Source organism: Harmonia axyridis, chromosome 3, assembly GCF_914767665.1.
Source record: "Harmonia axyridis chromosome 3, icHarAxyr1.1, whole genome shotgun sequence".
Lineage (NCBI taxonomy): Eukaryota > Metazoa > Arthropoda > Insecta > Coleoptera > Coccinellidae > Harmonia > Harmonia axyridis.
In genome coordinates, this window is record NC_059503.1 from 40,112,995 (window position 1) to 40,125,539 (window position 12,545).

At 34.8% G+C, this 12,545-nt stretch overlaps 1 protein-coding gene across 5 annotated transcripts in view; it reads right to left on the reverse strand.

The window, feature by feature from the left end:
* The window catches only part of LOC123675036 (acidic mammalian chitinase-like), a 32,956-nt gene that overhangs the window by 6,604 nt on the left and 13,807 nt on the right, over nt 1–12,545 (reverse strand). For 4 of the 5 annotated variants that reach the window (XM_045610268.1, XM_045610269.1, XM_045610267.1 and 1 more), the window contains 3 exons: nt 8,354–8,584; nt 2,926–3,141; nt 1,490–1,700 (listed from right to left, as the gene is read on the reverse strand). In XM_045610268.1, the coding sequence (XP_045466224.1) occupies nt 1,490–1,700; nt 2,926–3,141; nt 8,354–8,584 (658 nt within the window). The remainder of the gene's footprint in view (nt 1–1,489; nt 1,701–2,925; nt 3,142–8,353; nt 8,585–12,545) is intronic. The other variant, XM_045610271.1, reaches the window with a different exon arrangement.

The window sequence follows — 12,545 nt, forward strand, 5'->3', positions numbered from 1 at the left end:
TGTGCCAATATGTTCTCGCAATTCTCGAACACAATGTTCATGTGGAACGGGTGTTTTCTTTTCTATAAGATCTCAATAGTGGTTTAAGAACGAAATTTATAATATTTATAATAATAATTTATAATTATGTGAGAAAAAATTACTTGAAAAGGCCAAAACTTTGAAATATTTAAATGGGTTAAAAAAATGGCACCGAGGATCAAGCCTAAAAAAAAGGTACCATACCTACTTGTTTATTGTTATTATTTCAGTGGATATGTCCGAATGAATTACCAAGTGCAAAAAAGTCAATAATCCTAGAAACCCTGGATTATTATTGAATGAATACCTCTCAGATGAGGTTTTAATTTTTGTGTGGTATTTTAACCTATTTCTGTGCCTCTTCTCTCGGTCGATGTTCCAACATTTATGGCAGCCCTACATAAACACAATTCAAGAGAGTTGAATATCGCCTCAAAACAAGGCAAGTCCCAATCAGCAGCCTGAAAGACACAGTCTGCTCCCACTTCAACCATTGAGGGATGAACTAGAAGACTCTCAGGAGAACCTCAATATCAAAAAAAAAATCAAATCTGAAGATATCACACAGGGATTCCAGGATCCAGGGATACAACCTGAACTATTCAAATCGTCCAACCAGAAACGAAGGAGAAACAACGAATAAGTGAAGTAAGAAATCACATACCTATTATACACCATCAGCAGCACCGACTCTATAACAACTGGAAGTAGCAAGTATCGTAATAACAACGTCGATTATTCTTGTTGCAAACCTGTTAAATAATTGCTTTTTACCTCTCCAGCCATATATGATGATGATACTTCTATCATGACCAGGTAAAAACACTGATTTGCAAGCAAATGCTTTCAAGATGACCTAGGTCGTATGAAAGAATGGTGCAGGAATTGGCTAATCAAAGTAAATTGCCAAATTGTCTTCGTTGCTCTGTCGTTGCACGAACATGTGCACGCCAATCTTATAAAATAATATAGAACTTGTAAATAACGATTCAACGAGATTCCGCGTCCTATACACTAAGTTACAAATCATTCAAAATAAATTCCTCTGTACCGCCTTCAACGTACCCTGTTGTTTTGTAATGTCAAGCCCCAACATTAGACGAACCTACCACCGATGAAGGAATTTCTTCATGAAATCGCTCCTCAAACTCTTGGGAAAGCGGATTAGTCACAGAATCCCTCTACTAAGACGAATTTTCTACCAGATACAAACGTACAAAAAACAAGTTTGGAGAAATATAGTGTTGAGTTACAGTCTACGACCGAGAAACATCTGAAAGTGCCTAAAGCAATAGTGAACGAAACATTATGTGAAAACCCGATAATACCGCTACTGAAAAACCCGGAATTATCTGACTCTGTTGGATAATCTGGCCGCGACAGCCCACAGTTTTGTATAATAGAAATATATTTACGAGTATTATTGTGTTATAGACATAGGCAAAACCAGGAATGAAGGGAAACTCACTTTGTATTTTATACTCTCTTCATTTTCAAACGAGACCCATTCAGTTCCATTAGTAACATACGGACTTTTCGTCTCTTTATCAAACACGGGAGTGAGATTTTGACTCTTCATGAATTCACATATTGCTCCATATTTCGCTGATCCACCCACACCTAGAACTCCATTACCAATGGCTGGTGCTCCTAAATAGGTTTTCTCAGCTGATTTTAACCTAAAAAACATTAGATATTAATATTAAAAAAAATGTTTGAACGAATGCGCTGATAATATCAATTTAGAAACGAATCTGCAATTTTTAGGGAGTAGTTCTATACTTTCTTGATACTGGGGGCACTCACACCTATTCGAACTTGAAAAATCAACTATTTCGGCAATCGGTCATTTTTCGTTTCTCCAATAACAAACAATGTTTAATTAGATCTAAATCGTATCTAAATATTTCGTGAAAACTACATTCATCATATTCTGTAGTATTGAATTTCCTAGTTTTGGACATATAGTATGAGCACATTATTGAAATTTGCGCCAAATCTTCCTTCCAGAAATTCAAAATCTTTCTTTGCGTTAACATTTTTAAATGAATATTTCTGAACCCATCTATTCCATGATTATTCCAAGCCCAAGAATGACGTCAATCATTACGATGGATTGTGAATTCTGAATCATTATTCCCAATATTTTTTCAAAGAAAAAATTTTTCAACATATGAAATTTTGAAAAATTATCTCAAAGCTAGTAACCTAGAAGGATTAATAGGCAAAATTAGACTATCGATTCGTTAAATATTGTCATCAAAAATTTTTATTTTTCAGAGGATTCCCAAACTACAGAGAAAGAATTTCGCATTCAAACGTAGAATAATAATTTCAAGCCTGAAATTTCTTGAAACTTTACCAAAATCATAAAAATAGAGATAAAATAACGAAGAAAATGATCAATATTTCCGTAACAGGTTAAACTAGGTGGCAAGGTTGAAATTGAGTTTATATGTTTAAAATAAACCTTCGACTTTTCATTCTGAATTTGAGGAGGATTCTGTCATCATACTCATAATAATAATAATAAATTTTGTTCTTCCTTTTCGAAATTTCAGAAATTTATAGGATAAGTCATATAAAATAGTATACCCATTCAAAGAAAACAAAAACAGATTTAATGAATGGAGTCCTTAAGGAGCTCATCAACACTATAGTAGCATCTTTTAAATAATAGTAACTTTCCATTCATTGATTTTAACTTAATAGGCAAACGCTTGTACAATTTAGTGACCATTAAAGCTTGGTGAAGACTCATATTTAGCTGTACGATGTCTGGGGAAGGCTATGGTAACAGTATGGCGTGTTTCATACCCATGAAGTTTTATTTCCAGTTAACATCCCATAAATAGACTATCTTTACATTTTTTCAAACAAATGGGGTTCAGAATCAGTACTTACTTATATGTATGTGCGTAAACAGGTAGCCCAATGTTTATTTTTTCTTTGTTCAGTCCTTTTCTCACCCAATAGTTCGATGTATAATTGATGTTTTGAGTTGCGAAATAGAAGAACTCATTTGATCTGGCATATAAAGGAGCATTCATACCTGTCCAAGGAGTCAACCAGGAGTAGAAATTGTAGTCGTAACTCATTATGTTCACGAAATCAACTAATCTGAAAATGTATGATCAACTTTCCATTTCTCTGCAGAAATAATAAGCAACATCGAGATAGATCATTGAGTAGGTGATACAAGAGACTTAACTGAATATTGAATACTTCGAGATCAAATTAGATCCGATATTATGACTACTGAAAGCAATGAAGCTGCTGGCATCGCTTAATATAGCTGTTCTGACGAATAGTACATCAAATCAATAATTGGCACCAAACATTTATCAGTAGTTCAGATTTAATAAATGATCGTTGAATACAAATCCAGCATTAAAAAAAATAGGTTTAATTTATCATTAGGATTATGTTATAATTTTGTAGATATAAATAATAATATAAGTATATGGGTAATTAATAGAATTTTCCTTTTTTTGAAGTGTCAAGTTTCTAATGACGATGTTGACTTCATTACACCAGGCTCCCATTTTCGAGCATTCAGAGCGCCTTCTAGTCGAGTAGTCAAGTTTAGTCTTTGATTTACAATCGGGCGGCCGAATACCGAGCTGCCAGACTGTAAATAGACTAGGAGCCGGCTTCCAAAGAGCCTGGTAAGTGGTAACGCTGGGACTCCACCTAAGATAAATCTAGAGAATAAGACCACAGTCGAGACCAAAACTTATACCTTGTTGAGATTCCACATGCAGGTTTATCATTTATATCAAAACTGGCGTCGACTTCTTTAGTCACCAGAACTGCTGGTAAAAATCAAAGAGTTCTGGATAGAACCTCCCAACTCACTACCCGAGTATATGTGGCTGAGTTTAACATTGCCGAAGTCAAAATAACCAACGGCTCTTCTACATATGACCAGACACATTCTCGATCCCATTCTCGAGACAAGAAAGTCTTCTACATACTGGATTTTGTGGGAGGTTACAACCAAATTCGCGTGTTCCAAGACCACCATTACACCAACCTTCGGATTCTTAAAGTACCCCTCTCATGAGGTTTGGTTTTTCCTAATTCACAGAATAATGACAATGAGCTGAAGAGATATTTACAAGGTAACACAGGACTCCAAAAAATGAAGCTACATGCATCAACCAATTCAGTATACAGCGTTCCATTTATATAACTGGCAAGATATCTCCCCCTATTCCTATGAACAGGCTTCGATACCATCCACCGGCTAGAACATCTTGGTACTATAATAACGAGTAACGACCAAGATGGTCGAGCGATGACTTTTACGGCTTTCAGTGAATTCGGATTTCATGAAATGGGCCCACATCTGCATAATATGTCAAAAAGAGACACGTCACTCCATATCACTACAAGAACCATCACCAACTTCATCATCATGCCATACTCCGAGGGTTTTCGATATTGCCTCTCTTATGTCTTCTTTTTGCATAAGCATTGGAATTTTATTCCCTACGCCTCTACTATAATTTCTCCCATTTCCTATAGTTGTCTAATTCTAGAACTGATGGATTGAAATCACGCAAACCTTTATGGACTAATACCTTCCTTGAATCCAATGAAAGCGACAAGGAAATTTGGCGTTCGGGATGGACTTCTTCTAACATCTTCAACAAAAGTCTTATCGTTGATCCCTCAGAAAAAGTTCTAGGTTTCAATCTTCCTAGGAAAATTTGGTGTATGTTGAATCGACTTAGAACTGGTCATGGTCGTTGTAATAGTACCCTCTTTAAATGGCATTCTATTGATAGCCCACTATGTGAGTGTGGTGTAGAAGAGACCATTGACCACTTGGTGAATGATTGTCCGATTTATAAATTATGATGGTTTCCAAGCTATCCATTCAGTTTCAGATTCTTTTTTAGAATGGGTAGTTAACTTCAAATCGATATAATGAAAATTAATATTTAGTACTGCTTTCTGCTTCTTTTTTTTTTGTTTTAGGATCCAATTGGAAATTATAGAGTCGTCAACCGAAAAGAGAGGATAAAGAAAATTTTGTTTTGGTTGAAGAGGAAGTCCTTCAATATAAATTATGTTAGCTTATTCTGTAAACGTTTACACAAACCAGTCACTACATCGATACGGGGAGATAGAGTTTTTGCTGAGGTTTTATCTATTCTCTTGTATCATACGTTGAAATGTATGATGCCCCGTTACATTTCCTCTGCTAATACTGAGATTCATCGACACATATGCTTGATTGTTTGAAATTAATATTTTGTATTGCTCTTTCTCAAAAAAAAAAAATATATATATATATATATATATATATATATATATTGGAAGACTTTTCTCCCTTCTACATGTCACTATTTTCTTTCATTTGATTCTCTGAAAAAGGTAATTCCTCTTATCTGTCTTCCTTATTTATGCTCTTTCAACGTCTCTATTGTCTTCTTTCTTTTTTTGTTGACTATTTCCTCAATAGTTTCTATTTTCAATTCTTCTCTGATTTGTTAATTACCACTGGGCGCCAACCGCTGTATTCACTATGCTTTACAACTTCTTTTTTTTCCACTTCTTCTTAAGACTTTTATCTTGTTATTTTCTGTTTATCCAGCCTCCTGTGACGTAGATGTCCAGCTCTCATGCCATCTTTTTGGTGGTCGGCCAGGAGGGCGTCGAGTGTTGGGTCTTTCGTTCTTTGCCCACTTTGCCAATCGATCAATTCCCATTCTGTCTACGTGGTCCCTCCAGTTTCGGCGTCTTGATCGTACAAATCGAACAGCATCCTGAACCTTCAACTCATCCCGTATGACGCTGCTCCTTATTTGGTTTCGTAATGTTACTCCCTTAATTGTGCGCAGGTTTCTCATTTCTGTAGATCTAAGTAGCGACTTTGTTCTGGCTGTTTCGGCTCGGGTCTCAGCTGCATACGTTAAAATTGGTCTTACCACTATCTTATAAATGCGGACTTTGCTTTCTGCTGTCATATGCTTTACTACTGAACTTTCTTATTGTCTTATGTCTTTCGTATTATACCAGGTTACTACTCCATACGCTATGCTTGGTATTAGCACTATTTTTATTATCCTCAGCTTGTTTTCTAAAGAAAGTTTACTTCTTGGGTTGAGCAGCGGGTAGAGCCTCCCGTGCAATTGCCTTGCCTTTTTTCTGCTTTCTTCTATTCGTTTGTTAAAGTTCATTCTTCCATCTAGAATTACTCCCAGATAATTTGCTTCCTTTTTCTATTCTATTGTCTGATTTTCTATTTTGATGTTTCCTGCTTTCTCTTTCTTTACTGTTGTTTCTCCGAAGTAGATTGCAACTGTTTTTATCGTATTCACTTCGAATCTCCATTTCTTGAAGTATCCCATCCATTTATCTAGGTCTATCTGCAACTGCTCAGTATTGTTTTCCGCATTCTACTATGATAGTTAATAGCGGTGTTATCTGCAAACTGGGCTATCTTGCATCGATTCATTTCTGGCATGTCTGTCATGTATAAATGAACAGAAGTGGTCCTATCACCGATTCTCCAATTTCTCTTCCAATTTCTCTTAACTTTTTCTTTCTTCCAAATTAAGATTATGTTTGCCGTTTACCATTTGTTTGGATAATATACTTTTTTTAATATGAATCTGACTATTTCAACGGTTTCATCTCTTGGTAAATTTTTAATTGCTTGATTTTGTATTCCGTCTATTCCGGGTGCTTTTCTATTTTTCAATGTTCTGATAATTTCATCAATTTCTTCTTCAAACACTTCTTTTGGATCTTCTTCCATTTAATTGTGATCATTTTCTGTTATATTTTCATGTATTTCAACTGATTGGTTAAATTGGTCGTCGTTAATTTTTGGATTCGGTTTAAATTGAAGTTCAAGTGATTCTGCAAACATTTCTGCCTTTTCTTCATTTGCAATAGCTACTTGATTCACATTCTTCTGTTTTGGTATATTCGTTCTCGTTTTCCGTCCAGATAGTGCTGTCGTCATTTTCTACATTGATTGATCTTCCGTATTTGTCCTTCTAGCTTCTTATCCCAGTCTTCGTTGAATACTTGTCTGAGTCTGTTTTTCACTTCATTGGTCAATTCATTCAGTATAGCTTTGTCATCGGGTTTCAATATACGTCTATACTGTTTTTTCGCCTTTTTCTTTTCCTCTAATAATATTCTCACGTCTAAAGGTAGCATTATTCCTTTGATCTTAGTGGACTGTGTTTTAGTTTCGACTATTCTTTTTTCTAAAACGTCGATTGCTTCGTCTAACTCTTTTCTGTTTTATACCATCACACATTTCGTTTGGAGGATTTCTTTGAATTTTACCCAATTAATTGATTTTCGGTGCGTGGGTTTGTCTGTTCCAATTTCTAAGGACGAGATCACTGGGCTGTGACCCGATGAGAGATCCATCATGGTTTCTTTTTCATAATTTGCAGATACATTTTTCATTAATGCTATTTTCAATACGTCCATCGTACCTGTAATTTCGTGTACATTAAAGGAATCTTCTGGATCTAGTACTAACTACTACATTTGTCTGGTTTAGCTCTCAGTTCATTTTCTTGGGGATTTGTTTTCCTGCTATTCCAGTCAGGGTGCATTACAATTAGGTATCTATGTTTAATTATAATAATAATAATTATAGTAGGTTTTTTATTACGGAAGAAATTTTCCATATCGGCTTCTTTCAAACCATTATCGGGGATCGGTATACAGAGTAAATGTTTATTTCATCTACTTTCATTTTAACTCATACCCCTTTTTCTTTGATATTTGCTCTTAGAACTTGTGGTAGTTCGTAATTTACAATTCCTCTTTTCACAAGATAGCTGTACCTCCTCCTCTTCCATGTTTTTTGTCTTTTCTATACACTTCATAATTTCTTATTTTCAATTCTTTGGTAGGCTTCAAATAGGTTTCACCCAAGAGAAGAAAATCGATTTCATTTTCTTCCAAGAATAGAGTTAATTCTTGTCTCGTTTGGATGACTGAATTTGCGTTCCAGACCGTTTCGATCACTATCGATATCTTTCATAACTATAAACACATCTTCAAATTCTCCGGCGTGTCGTTGTCGAACAAAAAAAGCGGTACCCAGATAGAACCTTGAGGCACCCCAAGCTCAGATTATGCTCGGTAGAGTAAGACCCTTACGAACGCAACTCTACCTTCAGGATAACTATGTATCCAGTCATGAAATCCTCTCCTGAATCACAAGTTGTCAAGAAATTCAATATTCTGTTGAACACCAATTATTCAAACAATTCAGAAAAACAACTGACAAGAGAAATGCTTCCATAGATAATTCGTAATATCAATAAATTAAAATGCAAGAACGTACCTATTTATTTCAGGAATATTATATGATACTTCTACTATTGTAATTGGAGCTGCCACTGCTACGGAAATCAGGTACTTCTTCATTGAGTTATTGATGTTCTGTCGAATATCTTGCAATAAGTGAATAAAATTAACTTTTTCGTTGTTGAACAAATCATTTGGAAATTCCCAGTCCAAGTCAACACCGTCTAAATCCAAATGTTCAACAATGTGTTGTATAGATTGAATAAATCTGAAAAAATTGTCATTTTTTAAATCGAAATATATTTTGAAGGTAAGGTAATGTTGAGTATCTATTATTTTTTAGGTTAGAGTGGGCCAACCGAAATCAATTTCTTACTGAGAACACCGAAAAAAAATATTTTCCATATCAGTATTTCAATTAGTTCCCGAATCTGCTCATTTGGTTAGATAATGTTCAATTTAGTTGAAAAAGGGGCTCATTATACATGCATCATTTCGAAATTTGCTTGGAACGTGTACTAAGGTGTGATATCTGCAAAATTTCACTCAATAAAAAGGATAACGAGGGGATTATTCAAAATAAAAAGAAAATGATAACAGACATCCCTGAAGGAAAAGAGACGTCATCACGGTGAAAAAGTGTAATGATCAGGACCGGTGTTAGGGGTGAAACGATGAAGCGACCGTTTCAGGTGGCTCTATTTGAGGGGCAGCAATTCAGCCATTTTGCTGGCTGCCCTTCCATATTTCATACTTGATTTTTGGAAATGGCCTAAGGTTGTTACGCTCCGCTGCGCTCATCAACATTTCCTCGAATAAGAATCTCCAAAACTCCTTAACTAAGCCGCCTGTGTAATAAATAACAAATGGAAGCCCAACCAATATAAACAGAATTCTCTATTCCCCTCATTGAAAGAGGGATAAAATCATAACCACATAGTCGAAAAACAACACTACCTTCGCTTTCGAAATAGAATAGAATAGAATATATATTTTTTTTCAATAATTATTGCAATATACAAGGCATATAGGGCAGTATACAAGGTATAACAATAAAAATGAAAAAAGTCGAAACCACAATAAGAAAAATATTAATTAAATAATTACTATGTATGATAATCTTTACAGAAAATTTCAAATTCATGCAGACTGTATGGTTCACACTTTAATACGAGATCATATATTGTTTTCTTGAAAAGCCTGTAGTCCATGATATTCTGGATCTCCTTTGGCAGTTTATTAAATAACTTTTTCTACATTCATGCAAAAAGCAAAATTTTATTGAACTATATTTAGTGGAAAAAGAAGTTCTTTATTGCACTAGTGCAATAAAGTTTTTATTGCACTCATCTGTCATTCTACTTCAACGTGCTGTCATCATGACAAACAAATATTTCAGCCTGAAGGAAATAACGATGTACAGTTACCACTTGGTAACTGTACGTTTACAGCAGTAACAAATCAAGAAGTGGATTTAAAAAGTAGTTCACTACGAAATATTTATATTGAAAATTGCACCAATTGTTCATTCACTTTCAACAATGAGGGTAAAAATAAAGTTTGAGTTAAATTGTTCGTAATGTATTAGTTCCTGTTTCAATACAAATCGATATTATTAATAAAGTATTCAAGTTGTGCTTTTCGCAGAAAAAATGTTGTATGCAACTCGCGCAAAAATTGTTTATTGCACTCGACGTAAAATTGTCCGACGAGGCCGTTAGGCCGAGTTGGACAACACGTCGAGTAAACATTCACTTTTTGCACTTTTTATTATTATTATTATTGTTTCAATAAGAGTAGAGGTACAAATACCTATAAACTCAAACTTAAAAAAAATAACATTCGGAAACTAAATATAACTCAAAACAAAAATTATGGTTTACAATGGGAAAAAAATTAGGACGTATCATTCTCGAGGTTGGGTAATCCATCGGTCATATCCAGGGGCCTTTTCAAGAGTAATAACATCTTAACTATATCGGGTGTCCCAAACTCGATGGCCTATTAGACGTTTCTGGAAAACTAATCATAATTTTGAGCTGAAAATTTGCATATTGGGGTTTGAGAATATGATCTTTCTCCCTAAAATATTTTCAGATCTCTACAACTTCTGGTTATACCGGAAACAGACTACTACTTCAGCAAACCCTATACCTAAAATGAATACTTCAAGAGTTATCGGGGAAGAACTTCAAATGAGGAAAAACCGCTATTTATAACTGTGGGAATAACTGTCTGTTACTTCCGTAAAACACAGAAAGAAAATAAAATTCGATGTTTCCATAACTAAACTTGACATATCAAGAATTGTAATGAATTGTAATTGAAAATTGTCTTGGTTTATGGATTCCTCAACAATACCAACAAAAAATTAATTAAAATTCATGAAATGTAAAATTTAGTTATCCAAACATCGAATTTTATTTTCTTTCTGTGTTTTACGGAAGTAACAGACAGTTATTCCCACAGTTATAAATAGCGGGTTTTCCTCATTTGAAGTTCTTCCCCGATAACTCTTGAAGTATTCATTTCAGGTATAGGGTTTGCTGAAGTAACCCCCACTATTTGTGTACGTAGAATCGACTGAATTAATAAAAAATATAGGTTCTAATTTGAAAATCTTGAGTTTTGATGAATTTGAGTTGTCCAAGTTCATGATCCTCTTATAAACAACCTGTACATTTTTGGTCCAAGCCGAAAACAGTCTTATAATACTACGTACTTGCGTAAACGAAACAAAACACATTTTTTTCGAAAAAGGCTTTTTCTGCTGAAATATTCAAAAAAATGTGATTCCTCATCGCCACCTTTTTTTCATAAGAATCCCAATAACTCATGAACCGTTGAATTTTTACCCAAGGTATGGCATATTGCCGAAATTGCCATAAAAAAAGCTATCTAATGATGCAATAATATACTGGGTGTGCCATTTGAAATAAGGAAGTAGTAGTCTGTTTCCGGTATAACCGGAAGTTGTAGAGATCTGAAAATATTTTAGGGAGAAAGATCATATTCTCAAACACCAATATGCAAATTTTCCGCTCAAAATTATGATTAGTTTTCCAGAAACGTCTAATAGGCCATCGAGTTTGGGACACCCGATATAGTTAAGATGTTATTACTCTTGAAAAGGCCCCTACATGAGTCCCTATATCCCATTGCAAACATTGTACGTAAGGCCCATTTTTGCACAAGGAAGATCTTCTCTGCAGAAGAAGTACCGCCCCAAAAATGAAGCAGTATACGATGCTAAAGATTGATAATCAGCATAATAAATAACTTTTAGGACATCTAAGTCGACTTGCTTTTTTACTACATTCAGTGTTTAAATTATAAATAAAATAAATAAAGTTGTGCAATATGAGGAAACCATTTCAAAGCATTGTCCATTTCAACACCAAGAAACTTTACTTGTTTGCTAACTTCAATTATTTGGTCTTTGTAATGTAATATATAAGGTGGAATCCAGTGCGTTTTTTCGGTAGTGAAAAATATACACTCCGTTTTTGGCATATTCATTACAAGCCTATTATCAATGCACCACTCCTCCATTCTAGCCATAACAGACTCCAATATAAGTGTTGAGAACAATAAGTTTGTGGCTGGTACCAGGATGTTTGTATCATCAGCATATATTTCCGTTGGTAGGTATTTCGTTATATCATTTATGTAGATGACAAATAGTAGCGGTCCCAAAATGCTACCTTGGGGAACTCCTATAGTTGACACGAGTTCATCCGAAGTGTATGTGGTTCCATTCACCATAAAAGACACCTTCTGCTTCCGGTTTGTGAGGTAAATTTTTATGATCCAGTTGTTTGTCTCTTATTCCACATAGTTCCATTTTCTTCAACAATCTTTCGTTATTCGCTCAGTCAAACGCTTTGAATAAATCAAGGAACAGGGCAGCTGGAATTTCACCTCTTTCCAATGCCAAGACAATTGTGTGTGTTAGTTCAAAAATTGCAGGTCCTTTATTTTTGACGTTGACCCATTTGGCTGTTGTGCACAACATTAAACTTTTTTGAAAATTTCAGGATTCTAGTTGCTAAAACTTTTTCAAACATTTTGGAAAATGAGGTCAGCAGACTGATTGGTCGGTAGTTTCCCAAGTCAGTTTGATCTCCTTTCTTATGTATAGGCCTGATAATTGATGTTTTAAGTGCATCTGGAAAAAACCCACCTCAAAATATGAATTCATAATATAAGCAAGGGTGGGAGCTATAACA